The sequence below is a fragment of the Mercenaria mercenaria genome, chromosome 9 (genome assembly GCF_021730395.1).
Source record: "Mercenaria mercenaria strain notata chromosome 9, MADL_Memer_1, whole genome shotgun sequence".
NCBI lineage: Eukaryota > Metazoa > Mollusca > Bivalvia > Venerida > Veneridae > Mercenaria > Mercenaria mercenaria.
The window spans coordinates 5,371,348-5,386,390 of record NC_069369.1 but is presented as its reverse complement, the minus strand read 5'-3'; the positions used below and the strand labels follow the sequence as shown (position 1 = coordinate 5,386,390).

Genomic DNA, 15,043 nt, shown 5'->3' with positions numbered 1-15,043 from the left:
TATACATTTACTACAGGCAGAAAAAAAAGTACCGAGTTTATTCATTCGTTTGCCAAATGGAATTAATTTAGAAAGGATATCTAACTACTCTACTATCACTATATACCGGCCATTCACATTTTAGAACAGGAGCATGCGTCTTGCAGGTGCAGACGTCTCTGTTAAATATAAATATTATCCTATACTTGAATATTAAAAGTCCAAAAGGGGCCATAATTCAATCAGAGCAATGTAGAGTTCCAGTATTTACTGTGTCAGTTTTTAATAGTGAAAAATTGTTCCAAGTTTAAAACAATAGTTTTGGCGAAATGGAGAAAAGTTTACCTAGAGGCAAAAACTTTACCAAGAAATTTTAACAAGTGTTGCAAGTTTTCAACATATTCAAAATTATAGCTTTGACAGATTAAGGAAAACTTAAAACATAAAATTAAAGACCCATGAATAAAACTTAGTTTTGAGTATATAAAAAAAAAAGATGTTACATCTAAATCCTAGTTTCCTAATTAACATACAGTACCTATCATTGTAAGGGACCTATTTTAATATATGTATACATGTACATCAACTACAAGGATAAAACATTCCAGTTTTCTACAATATTAAAAAGACTTATTTCTACAGTATAAAACAGCTTATTAGTGGTGAGATAACATTATCTATACAAATGTGAGTTTCTTAATTGTAAAATATCATAGCAGGCTTTGGCACAGCATCTAATTAACATATTGTTGGAGAATAAAGTAACCATTTTTTCAGCATCCGACTGCAAGTTAAAATTTGTTACCTTTTGGCACTTAGCAAATAGCACATTTCTAATAGTTGAATACATAGGGCATTGTAAGATAACATGACTCTCATCTTCCACACACCCAATACAAAAAGGGCAAACACGGTTCTCAGGAGACAAATTCATGTATCTACCAGTTTCTAACATAAGTGGGGCTACACCACATCTGAACTTGGCAAATGCTGACCTATGAGTACGAGGTAAAACCACATTACAGTATTCTTCAGTACAATACTCTTTTTTGAAAAGACAATAAGTTCTTAGTTTGTTTCTACCATTGCCTCTTACAGCATTTGTTCTGCTTACAGTATTTTTCCAGTCATTTTTGTATTTTCAAACATAGTGCTAGAAACCTTATCACCAGGTTTTCTTTTTGATACAGTCAAATGACGATTACAAAACATATCTAAATCTAACTCTATAAAAGTTTGTTTTACACTAAAAACCCAATTCTTACAACTAGGCTTTGCATTATCTCTAGTCCAGAGAAAAATTCTACTATTGAGACGACTGTTATCCATTGTAATTAGTCTATACCACAAATTACACACTGTTTTATATTGTTTAACTAAAGGTGGTAGCCATCCCATATCACCAGCCACAGCGGCAGTCGGTGTGTATTTTCCAACGCCAAGAAAGAATCGTAATGCTCTGTTCTCTACTGCATTAATACACGAGTAAGACCGAGTACCCCAAATGGCAGATGCATACGAGATGACAGGCCACACAGTTGAATTATACAATTTACTAAAAACTGAAAAGGACATACCACCTAGACTCTTATATCTGGCTATAAGTAGACCAAGAGCTCTACTGGCGCTTTGAGCCACAGATTTGACTGTTAGATTATAATCTAAATGCTCAGTGAGTAGCATTCCTAAGTATGTATATTTAGTAGTATATTCTAATATATGATCTCCACACTTAAACACAAAATCTGACCTTGACAAGGATTGTGGTCTGAAATGAACAATGTTACTCTTATTACAATTGATAACCATACTATTCAATGTACACCAACTGTTAAGAACATGTAACATGGACTGTAAGTCCTCCTCATTCTCAGCAATCAATACTAAATCATCAGCATAACACAAAATGCAAACCTGCTCATTATCAATACTAATACCTTTACCAACAGCCTTGATCTGCAATGCTAAGTCATTTAAGAACAGGTTGAAAAGCAAAGGCGACATCGAGCATCCCTGACGTAAGCCGGAACTAACCGAGAACCAGTCTGTACAAAAGCCATTTATCCGTACACATGCAGATACTGAATTGTATAAAGACTTTACTGCCGACAACATTTTAGAAGATACACCAATGCTGTTCAACCTCTTCCACAATAACGCTCTATCAATACCATCATATGCTCGCCTAAAATCAATGAAGGAACAGAATGTTGATTTACGTAACTTTTTGCGAACTTCAATGATATTTGTAAGTGTAGAAATGTGATCTATTGTACTACGTCGCTTCCGAAAGCCATTCTGTTCATCCACAATTTTAGCATTTAACTCTGACCAGCGGGATAATCTATTATTAAGAACACTTGCATAAAGTTTATACATACTAGAGGCCAGGCTAATGCCCCGATATTGGAGAGGGTCTCTTGTATCAATGGTGCTGGACTTTGGGATTGGGTTAATAATGGTCTTTCCCCAAAGAGACGGTACCATTCCGGTCTCAAAACATACACAAAATAATGAGTGCAAAAAAGTGACGGACATATCATTTTTCAGAACCTCGTTAGGAATGCGATCAATGCCAGAGGCCTTATTTAATTTTGCTTTATCAATAGCCGCTTTCACTTCAAAAATTGAAATGTGACTATCCAACTCAGGGTCTGACACATGACTATCTTCTCCCAATAATGACTGATTAGAGTAGGAACCATTACTCGTCTGATTCAAGAGATTTGAGAAGTCACCTTTCCACCTTTCTAAAACATCTTGTAATTTGGAAGAAACCTTCCCATCATCCAGCACCACCTCCACAGGTATACTCTTCTTACGTTCTTGGCCAACCCCAACAGTACCAATTGTTTTCCAAAATTCTACATCATTTTCTTTAGCCAAATTTGTAAGCTTTGTCTGAGTAGTAAACCAATGGAATCTCTTGGCTCTTTGAACCTCTCTATCAAATATTTTTCTAGAGTTAACATAAGCAGATTTAAAACGGACTTTATCAGCCTTACCATTACATTTTAACCATTGCCTTTCTTTCATACACATATCTGACCATAAGTTGTTCAAGGTATTACTCCACCAAGGCTTACCAGTCCGTTTCTTCCTCATACTAGAATCAAAAATTACTGGTTTAAAAGGAATACTTTCATACATTTCCTGGTGAACAATATTACACCAATCTTCAAAAGCTGTATTAATATCAGTTTGGGTTCGATATCCTTGCTCTAGTTCAGAGATACAATTGTTAATTTGCCAAACTACCTCTTCACCCAGCAAAAAAACTATCGGGTACATTTGAACAGTCAAACTTGTCTACTGTGGGACAGCTTAGATTTATCTCATTATCTGAGGATCTGGCACCCATATGTATTTCCCAACTCAAAATCGAATGATCAGAAATGTTTGAAGGACTGATATTATTGGATACAACAGAACTATTCATAACGTCTAATATTCTATGTACATAGAATTGGTTGAACAATGACAAATTTTCATGGGGTATAATACAGTAATCTACAACTGCGCACCCCTTTGTTGATACAGATGTAAAATCATTACAAATAGTATTCCGACCATTCAAAATGCAAAAATTACTATTTATTAAAAAATCTATTAGTAATTCACCATACTTATTTGTTTTAAAATCAACAACCTCTCTCTCAGTAATATTGTCTACACCTGCTATGTAATCTTCCAGATCCCCACAACGGCTGTTAAAGTCACCGCAAATAAATGGTAGTCCTAGACTTTGGTACTCGTATAAGTGTAACAACAAAGTGTCATAAAATACGTATGGGTCCACCTGCCTTGAAGAGTTTTCGGGGGGGGGGGGGGGGAAGGAAAGATAACATACACAAGGCAAAAGACAAATATTGTCAGATTTATGTGTGAGCTTTAACCATAATATATCTTCACATGAGTCATTCAATACAGACACAACAAAATAATTTAAAATAGAATTTCGTATTAAAAAACCAACTCCTCCAGATCCCTTTCTAGCATTTACATGAATTTTCTTACGGTTGTTACCAAACCATGTAAAATTAGGTACATCAATAAAATCAGAATTTAATAAATGTGATTCTGCAATGCCAATAATGTCAAGATTCAAAGATAACAATGTTTCCTCTCTAAGGATAAAATTATCACTTGAGCTATTACTGCTCCAACCGTGCACATTCCAAAAGCCTGTTCTTATCTAATGTCCCTTCCATCCCCGAGCACTGCCCCTCCTCTGACTTCCTTGCTGTTGCCATCCCTGATTATTACCTCCACTACCACGTCCGTTACCGCCACGCCCACGCCTGTTACTAGCTCCACCACGCCCAGGTGGATTACCCTGACTATGGGAACCATTGTTTGAATTACTTTTGTTATTAAAGCTATTAAGATTAGTATCATTATAATGGTCACCACGAATGTTTAATTTATGTATCACTTTATTACCGCGTACACTGATTCCACTAGATTTCAATGCACCTACTACAGTTCTGAAGTTATTCATCATCAGACGTTCCTCACGTGTCTGGTCACAGTGAATAAATACATCTGAGTACTTGCTACTATCACGGAGGTTAGGTTTTGATTTCAACACTTTTTGCCGATCTTCGTATGAGTACATAGTAGCAATAACTACCCCTGGTTTTGAATTATTAACACTAGGTTTCCTTTCAGTATTACATACTTGAACACTGCACTTAAGACCTTCTTTCAACAAATTATTCACTTTGGTGTTGAGATTTTCACCTTGATGAAAAGGTAGACCACGGATAGCCAGGTTTTTCGAGATATCTGGTCGACCATGATCTGAGCCTATTACATGAACTGAAGCACATTTTCCTGTAATTTCATGAAGTTCTCCGTCAATCTTTTCCTTAAATGATACTAGCTGTGATTGAACATCACTCTTAACTTTACTTAACTCTGTGTTCACACGCTTATCTAACATCTGCGCAAATTTATGTGAAAGTTTCTGCTCAATAGAACTTTCAAGCTTGTCAATGCGCTCATTAATAGAAAGATTCATACTGTTTATATCTGAACTAAGTTTACTTATCAAGAACTTCAAGTCTGAATAATCACCACCTGAACCTTGCTGGTCATCCGTCAATGTTGGTAATAGGTTTTCATTAGGAGTCCCAAGACCATTTGTCGGCTTTGGTTCACTAAACTCACTGTCTGATTTAGCCTTCTTTCCTGAGCTAATCCCTGGGGATGAATTAGTGCGTTTCCTTGAACCCTGACTGGATTTCAATGGCGTATAATTATTCACCTTTACAACTGATGGGCTCATGATAGAGTCTACATATGCACTAGCTTCGTCTCTTACTTGATTAGCCATTTTTAGAATAAGTGTATTTAAATGTTCCACTATTACACAAGCTCACTGCAGTTAACAAAATTCCACTAAAGCTAACCAATCACAAATATGGTATTAGAACCTCTCCGCATTAAATGTTACCGTGCACTCACTTTTATTTGTAACAATTAATAACTGTCTACGCTACAATCAATATATCACTCAAAGTTCTGCAGTGTTTTTATCACGAAAACTAGTGACACAACCAATCGAACCGGTGACAGGGTAAATTGTCCCCCGATGGATGAGTCCTTCCGAGACAATACTTTATTTTTTATCCCAATTACCGGATTTATCCGCTAGGGATCACTATCAAAGAGTCCTGTGCTTCTAATAGTCTATATGGCAGATTACCTAACAAGAAATCGCCGTTTATCTCTCAGAAAACTTTGAAATTTTTCCTCCCTCGAAAAAGCGCGTGCTGATTCAAGGTATCTGTAGTAAATTAATAGTTTTACACCTTAACATTTAGTGGTTCTTAACCTGAGTAAGATGACAACGATATTGTGTTATATTCTAATATGTGTACTAGTATTCGGAACTCTTTGTCTTTATCGTTGGTAAAAGGTCGATAGAAAATTCCGCCAAATAAATGTGTAAATCTTGAGAATTTCTCTGCTTATTGTGTTCCCAGAGGTGCATTTACAAAAGTGGCGACGAGTATAAACATTTGTAATCATCATGCCTTTGTTTGGGAAGATAAGTGAATTCCAGGATGGCCAAGAAAGCTTTCTAAACTATGAGGAACGGTTGGTACAGTTCTTCGAAGCCAACGAAGTGCCCGATGAGAAACTGGTCCCTGTTTTTCTGTCCGTGATAGGATCGACAGCGTATGGGGTCCTCAAGAACTTGGTTGCTCCTGCACTCCCCAAGGATAAATCTTATGCAGACTTGGTCAAACTGTTGAAAAATCATTATAACCCCAAGCCGCTCACAATTTCAGAAAGGTTCAAGTTTAATAAACGCAATCAAAAAGAGGGGGAAACAGTATCTGAATATGTAGTCGAGTTGAAACGATTATCTACACATTGTGATTTTGGAACATTTTTAAATGACGCATTGAGGGATAGGTTTGTCTGCGGTCTACGGTCAGAAACGATTCAAAAGAAACTGTTAGCCGAGGAGGAGTTATCATTTGATCAGGCCATTAAGATAAGTACCGCTATGGAAATGGCTGAGAAAGACACTGTGTCCTTTGGTGGTATGGCAGCGGCAGCTGTTAATAAAGTGAAAATTAAGTCGCGTCCTGTTTCAACACCGTCTGAGCCTAAACCCGTAAAAACTCCGATGAAGAAAAATGGGTGTTATCGTTGTGGTGGGAATCACCGTTCAGATTCTTGCATGCACAAGAAAAGTAAATGCTATAATTGTGGTAAAATTGGTCACTTAGCAAACAATTGTAGGAACCGGCAGTTTGCGAAGAACACTAACTTTGTCGAAGAATCAAGTGATGAAGAGCTTACTTTGTTTGTTTATTCTAATTCAGAAAGCAAATCAAATCATCCGTTTAAGGTGAATTTTATGCTTGATAATGAAGATGTGTTATTCGAACTAGACACGGGTAGTTCAAGAACTCTAATCAATGAACAAACTTACCGCGCACAACTAGGTGGTAATAATCTTCGTCCAACTAACATTAAGCTGAAAAGTTATTCAGGTCAGAGCATAGACACTTTAGGTGAAATTACTGTATCAAGTGAAGGGAAATTACTGACTGCTGTTGTTGTCAAAGGAAATAGGCCAAATTTGCTAGGTCGTGATTGGCTGAAACAAATAAAACTTGACTGGAAAACAATCTTTGCTAGTGTTAACAAAGTAGATAGCTCTGATCCGGTAGAAACTATGAAACAAAAATTCTCAGAAGTATTTGTGAAAAATGACAAACCGATTTTAGGTTTCAAAGCAACTATTCATTTGAAAGAAAATAGCAAACCATGGTTTCATAAAGCCAGACCGGTACCCTATGCATTAAAAGACAAGGTGACTGAGGAATTGAAAATTCTTGAAAAAGATGGTGTAATTGAACGTGTCGATAATAGTTCTTGGGCAAGTCCGCTGGTTGTCGTGCCAAAGGCGGACAAGAAAAGTTTACGACTATGTGGGGACTATAAAGTGTCGGTAAATCGTGAAATTAGCGAAGATCAGTATCCGCTACCGAACATTGACGATATGTTCGCGACCCTTGCTGGGGGTAAAAAGTTTACTAAGCTGGATCTTACGCAGGCCTATGCACAGCTAGAACTTGATGAGAACTCCAAGGATCTACTTACAATCAATACACACTTGGGATTGTATAAGTATAATCGGTTAGCCTATGGAGTGAGTTCAGCACCTGCGATATTTCAGTCAGTGATGGACACTGTACTGGCTGGTCTTTCTGGAGTGGTGTGCCGTATAGACGATATACTTATTACAGCTCCATCCGATGACGTGCATCTACAGCGACTCGAGGAGGTGTTGCGACGCCTTCATACACACAACATCAAGTTGAATGCCAACAAATGCGTGTTTATGGCAAAGAATGTAGTGTTCATGGGACATCTTGTAGATGAAGAAGGTATTCATCCTACTGACGACAAGGTAGAGGCTGTCATGAAAGCGCCAGTGCCTACCGATGTTGGAACCCTGAAATCTTACCTGGGACTCCTGAATTACTACGGTTCATTTATTCCGAATTTGTCAACAATGCTTCATCCGTTACATCAACTGTTACGTAAAGGAGCAAAGTGGGAGTGGTCGGCTGAGTGCCAAGAAGCTTTTGACCGCTCTAAGGACGAACTCTCAGGTACAGGGGTACTCATTCACTATGATGAACAGAAACCTGTGATTTTAGCTTGCGATGCTTCGGCATACGGAGTGGGGGCAGTTATCTCCCATGTTATGGAAGATGGAACGGAGAAACCGATTGCTTATGCTTCTCGGACACTTGCTCCAGCCGAAAGGAACTATTCTCAGGTAGAGAAGGAGGCGCTAGGAATCGTTTTTGGAGTAAAAAAATTTCACAAATATCTCTATGGGCGCAAGTTTTCTCTACTTACCGATCATACCGCGTTGACAACAATTTTCGGTCCTACCAGGGGGATACCTACCTTAGCCGCGTCACGTTTGCAGCGATGGGCTATACTCCTATCGGGTTACCAATATGACATAAAATATCGGAAATCGTCTGCGCATGGCAATTGTGATGGGTTGTCACGGTTACCTGTAACCAGTAGCGAGGTTGAAAGTACAGATGACTTAGTATCTTTCATTGAGGAACTTCCGGTTGAGGCAAGAGTGATTGCTGACGCAACTCGAAAATGTCCAATTCTGAGTAAGGTCATTGACTTTGTATTAAGTGGGTGGCCAAAACATAACGACGATCCCAAAATACGACCATATTTTAGCAAACGGTTTGAACTTGGTGTTGACCGTGGTGTGCTACTATGGGGTCTACGTGTTATAATTCCAGAGACTCTGCGGAATACTATTCTTTCAGAACTTCATGATCAACATCTTGGAGTAAACAGAATGAAATCGCTGGCTCGCGGTTATGTCTGGTGGCCTAACTTGGACTCTGAACTTGAACACCTTGCTGCCACCTGTGGAACCTGTCAGTCGTTGAAAGCACTTCCTGCAGAAGCACCGCTGCATCCATGGGTTCGCGCTTCACGCCCTATGGAACGAATTCATATTGACTTTGCAGACTTTAAGAACCATTCATTTTTGATACTAATAGATAACTACAGCAAGTGGTTGGAGGTTATACCAATGAAAAGTACCACCAGTGAAAACACTATAGACAAACTAAGATCTATTTTTAGTTACACGGGGTTACCTGAACAACTGGTTTCTGATAATGGCCCACAGTTTACATCAGTTACATTCAAGGACTTTGTAAAAACGACAGGCATTAGACACACTCTTACTCCGCCCTATCATCCATCGTCAAATGGGCAGGCAGAAAGGGCCGTGCAAGTAGTTAAAAACGCGTTGAAAGCCAGAATTAAAGATAATGCGAAAAGTGTAAAGTCAGTGAGCTTAACACATCTCCTTGCTGATTTCCTGCTGAAATATAGAATTACACCACATACTACCACCGGTATCGCTCCATGTGAACTGTTCATGAATCGTCAGTTACGCACGAGATTGAGTTTAGTGAAACCATCTAAGGACAGCAAAGTGAAGGACAGTCAAATGAAAATGAAAGCTGTTCATGACAAGTCAACTAAAATGCGAACATTTGAAAAGGGCGATCAAGTGGCAGTTAAAAGCACAATTCAAGGGGGAAAATGGGAGTGGCGGCCAGGCGTTATTCATAAGGTACTTGGAGCAGTTTCGTATCTGGTGAAATGTAACAACCGAATTCGATACTGTCATATTGATCATTTGGTTACCCGGCATGCAGAGTTGCCATTCAGTGAGACTTGTTCTGTGCCATCAAATGACTTAGTGGCTCCGGACGTTCATGATAATCATAAGTCCGTACTTTCCGAATGTTCTATTCCTACGACCGAAACTCCTGTGGAAGTCTCCTCTTTACCACCTGGACCAGTATCTCTGCCAGGAGAACCTTCGAACCCACCATCTCCGTCTGTGCCATCTACTGAAAGTACTGATTCTAGTCCAGTGAATGAAAGACCGAAACGTACAATCAAAACACCAAGGAAATTGAAAGACTATGTGTGGGAAAAACGCTAGTGCATACACAGTGTAAGGGCCATAATAATGCCCGTGGTGCACAACAGAACCTTGGTTCTGTATATCTGTCATTCACAAATTTGGATGTATATAAAACTTGTATGCAAAAGATTCAATCATAAGTTTAATAGTTTTTATACAAGGAATAGAAACATAATATGGTGTCACCACTGTGCTTAAGGGTCAAAATAACACCCGTGGGACACAACAGAACTCTGGTTTTGTATTACAAAACATATACTTACAAAATCAGTAAGCTTGAATATGCAAAACTAGATTTTATACTTTGTGTTAATCAATAGTTAGTTCTTACTTTGTTTTCTAATGTGAACTGTTTTGATCTTGTGGAACTGATTACTGAACTGTGGTTTCAAAGACATATCTAGTCAAGAAGAAACAGTATTAATTTTTAACCAGTATTATGCTTTATTTGATTACATGAAAGAATCTTGTAATTTAATGTTTCTACTTTAAAGGGGGGAAGAGTGTAGTAAATTAATAGTTTTACACCTTAACATTTAGTGGTTCTTAACCTGAGTAAGATGACAACGATATTGTGTTATATTCTAATATGTGTACTAGTATTCGGAACTCTTTGTCTTTATCGTTGGTAAAAGGTCGATAGAAAATTCCGCCAAATAAATGTGTAAATCTTGAGAATTTCTCTGCTTATTGTGTTCCCAGAGGTGCATTTACAAAAGTATCCTTTAAGTTGATTTGTCAAATACGTGTTTGATGTATAGCTTTAAATAATAAGTTTTAGCATACGCAACAGAACATATATATATCACGTATGCAAAATTTGTGATCTCCAACAAGCATTGTACAAATGATTCCATAAAGCTGTCTAATAAAATCTGTAAAAAAGATCCCCTGGCAGCATAGATTGCAACCAAAAAAAAAAAAAAAAAAAAAAAATTAATAATAGCAGACTCGGTTTGATTAAGTTTTTTCATGAGAGGTAATGAAAAGTGCAACATCTCTCACGCCCCCTAGCTCCGGCATAAGCGGAACTCTATTACACATCTATTGAATGGACTCCGTGATCCCAAAGGACCAGAAAATATAAAACACTGAATCCAAGTACAGGGAGACTTTATAGGACTTGTGAATAACAAAAGTTAGTGTCATTTAGATATCATACTTAATTTGACACGTAACCAAAGTAGTGCTACTTAGTGCGTTTCCAGGCCAAAAAGAATTTCAAAACACGCTAAACGGCGTCATATGAAACTGTATCAGAAATATTATATCAGTAATCATATCGTGTACTATCACTATTTCAATGAAAATGTTAGGTAATCGTTTTATCTTTCACTGAGGTTTTGTAGCTTATTTCCTCTCTCCACTTAAAAGTGCGATTTACAAACCGAAACAATTTACTTCTGAATAATACGTCTAATGCATAACAATTCCCTGACATGTTCAGCATACTGTAGTAGATAATATAAAACTTGACATTTTTATATATTTGTTTCAATAATGTTCAGCGCAACTGTTTAAGTATCGTATCTTACGTGAAACGACTGTAGCTGAATGCAGTAGATAGTATTAAACTTGACAACTTTATACTGTATATGTTTCTCTGTTCAACTTGTCAAAATGTGAGAATTCAGCCGTATTCTTGTAAAATATGTTAATAAATAAGTGATTTGATATTGGCCCTGTTGTTTGTCAGAGGGCAGTCGTATTGGCCCGAGGCCGAAGACCGAGGGCCAATACGACTGTCCCGAGGACAGATAACAGGGCCAATATCAAATTACTTATTTATTGACAATTTTATTAAATAACTACATGTACTTAAAAGATTCAAAATTTAAACACAATCAAAGAACAACTCTTGTGATTCCTGTATGTGTGAATAATTTTGAGAGAGATATATTCCTTGACATAATCAGTAATAGCTGGAACTTACCTGTTTTTTTTCTCTAGTGAGTGTCTTTCCATTTGAGCTGTGATAGAAACTGCTTTAAATAATATTTCTTTGTCGGCTGCAGGCAACGAGACATAAAATTGTAAGCATATGTGTTGATCAAGATAATACAACCAACCAATCACATATTATACATCTCCATGCCTCGTTTTATTCTTGTCCGAAATTGTTTACAGTATACAACTGAAAGTGACATTCGAGTTCGCTATATTATTCATCCGCTTCCCACCCAGCATGTGAATCGCTATTATTATTGAACAAATAATTGATCCAAGTAAATAAACGGCTTGTATGTGATTTAGTGAAAATTTTACGTTGTAAATGATTACATACCAGTAAATCGTGTTGTTCTTGTACGCTAAAAATATTATTGAATAAATTATGTGCTAAAAATGTCAACGTTTACTGTCTTTAAAAGAAAAATGGCTGTCTTTTCCGAAATTCCAGCTGTGAATCTATATCACTTTTTTGGCCCTATCTAATTAGCCAATCAAATTCCTTAAAATGCGGGCTTTATATCTATATCACATTTCGGTCCGGGGCCGCTGACTGATATAGATATTGGCACTGTTATAGAGGAGGCCTTTGTGCTATTGGACGAGGCAAATACTGTGTTTAAGGGCTAACAATTAATAGTTATTAAATAAAAATCATTACTGAATCTGACAATTATAAACAATACTTAGTACATGTACTGTAATAGCAGTCAGGTTTAACATTTTGTAAATTTAAAAATGGTCCTGACAGGCCCCGAAACAGCAGTGACGTCGTCAAAGAATATTGCTGCTGTAAGACGTCTGATCAATGAAGACGCCAGGTAAATTGTGTCCGATATAGCGTCTTTTTTTCGTATTTCAATGGGAAGAACTCATTAGATTCTCACCAAGCACTTGGGTTTAAGAAAGGTTTGTGCCGATGGGTGCCTCACACGTAATAACCGAAGAGCAAAAGGCTGTTAGGGTCAAATGTGCCAAAGAAACGCTGAAAACGTTCTTAAATCTATATTATCACTAAATGTCACTTCAGCCTCTGACAGAAGATAAGACCTGGTACACTTTTATGAACCACAGCGTCACTGAAGAAAATTCGTAGGGACTAAGTATTGAAGATTGTTAAACGAAATGTACACGAAAAATGCGTCCATAGACTGGTCTTCACGGTTTCAAGTTTATCCATGACAACGCTGCGAATCAAAAAAAAGCGCCAGCTGAGAGAGAGGAATAAATGGTACAAATCACTCGTTCCGTGACTTGTTCTCTTTCGGATGTGCAGGCTGACCACGATCTTCACTGGTTGCGAGGGCAGAATCAATCGTGTCCAGCATGATACTGATTAATATAGTTTATGTCCTTATATGAGCAGTGACGGAGTATTATTGTACCCTTTTAATCCTACAATAAGGTCGTCAAATTGAAACATTTTTTTTTTTCAAATGTTTACTTTTCTCTCTGACGACATGTAATAGTATATCAAATGGAGGAAATGGTAAGTATTTATCCGCTTAGATATTAAAAGACCTTTCCAAAAATGTAGGTATATATACTGTCTAAACATTTGAGGATTGCATAAAGCCCTATTATTTGACTTGGTTGTGTTCTTTTAATGGCTCTTCTTTGCCTGACTGTCTTTACGGTAGGTGTAGTTGGAATGCAAATTAAAGTAAAGATGTACATTTATGCTTAAATTCTTTGCTAAGATTTTGTTTTTCACTGTGGTGTTTAAACATTTAGACTACAATAGCTCATTTAAAGGTGCAGTCTACAGTTCCAACCGTGCCATAGGTCTTTAAATCAAAACTTATGGTTATTACTGATGTTGTTTTAAACAGACTAAATTCTCTTGTTAATTAACTAATTTGAATATTCATGAATATTAATGAGACTGTTACAAAATTACAATATTTTTAATCAATTTAAATGTAACAAACAGATTTGATCTGTTTTGAAAGTCTTCCAGTGTTTTCGTAAGTAGTATTTTGTAACTGTGTTGGTGTTATTTTTACTCCGAAATAGGTATGTTTTGCTAATTTGCATAAAATGAAACACTGCCGCAACCAACGTCTCTGAAAACAGGATACCACAAAAATTGAATAAAGTGATATAATTAATTGTTAATTTCTTATCAATAAAAGAACACTTATGTGAGCTATATAGATTAGAAATATAGTTTAAACACCTTTTTGAAGGTGGAATCAGTTTGTAATAAATTTTACACAAGTTACGTTACCATTTCAATAACCTTGTTTTATTACATCAATTATTTAGAAAATGTATATGAGATCTGGTCTTAGTTTCTCTCAGTGTTTTCTAGAATAGTACTTTGTTACTCTGAAGGTATTTTTTTTCTACTTGAGTATTTTAGCTAATTTGCATAAAAAAGGAAGAATAGGAACAAACGATTCTAAACAATGAATGATTACATGTATATTGTATTTAGATTTCTACATGCCATATATCAGTTTTGCATTGAGCCCTTTTGGATGCATAGTTTGTAATTTGTGTATCCAAAACATTTCTTTACTCAAAAGACTAAACTCATTACTAACAGTATTAAAAGGTATAAATAAAAAATCACTAATTGAATGTCCAGGCGAATTAAAGTGCGCCGTCACGTGAAAAGAGTAAGTCGGGTCTAATAAGTTTTTTTTTTTTTATATCAAAACGATATTCATACGTTTTGAAACATTTTGATTAGTCTGACCGACATATTGTTTCTGACATTGTATACATGTAGCTAGATATATCACATTCTTTGAAGTACAGTCAGTATTACAGTTATATCAAATTTCTCACCGGTAACTGAACTGGCATTTTTCGACAAGTAACAACAATGGGAACATCTACGTCTATTACATTTAAAGGAACTGATACTGTCAATGCTGTGTTCTGAAAATTTAGATTTAACCTACATGTCCTTTATGTTCAGTGGACGTTCGATGGCAAAAATAGGTTTGTAAGTATGCAAATGTTTGACACTTTTACTGTTCGATAACCGTAACAGATCCCATTACTTATGCACAATACCGCCCATATTAGGCCATGATGGGTTGTAACTTACAGTAAACGGTACACAAACACTGTCATTGTTTTCACTCC

The 15,043-nt window shown here is 36.8% G+C and overlaps 1 protein-coding gene across 1 annotated transcript; it reads left to right on the top strand.

The window, feature by feature from the left end:
* The first annotated feature begins 6,016 nt into the window (after positions 1-6,016).
* LOC123549313 (uncharacterized protein K02A2.6-like) lies at positions 6,017-10,015 on the top strand. Its single transcript, XM_053551971.1, has one exon. It carries the CDS (start codon positions 6,017-6,019, stop codon positions 10,013-10,015), a length of 3,999 nt encoding a protein of 1,332 aa, XP_053407946.1.
* Positions 10,016-15,043: the final 5,028 nt, after the last annotated feature.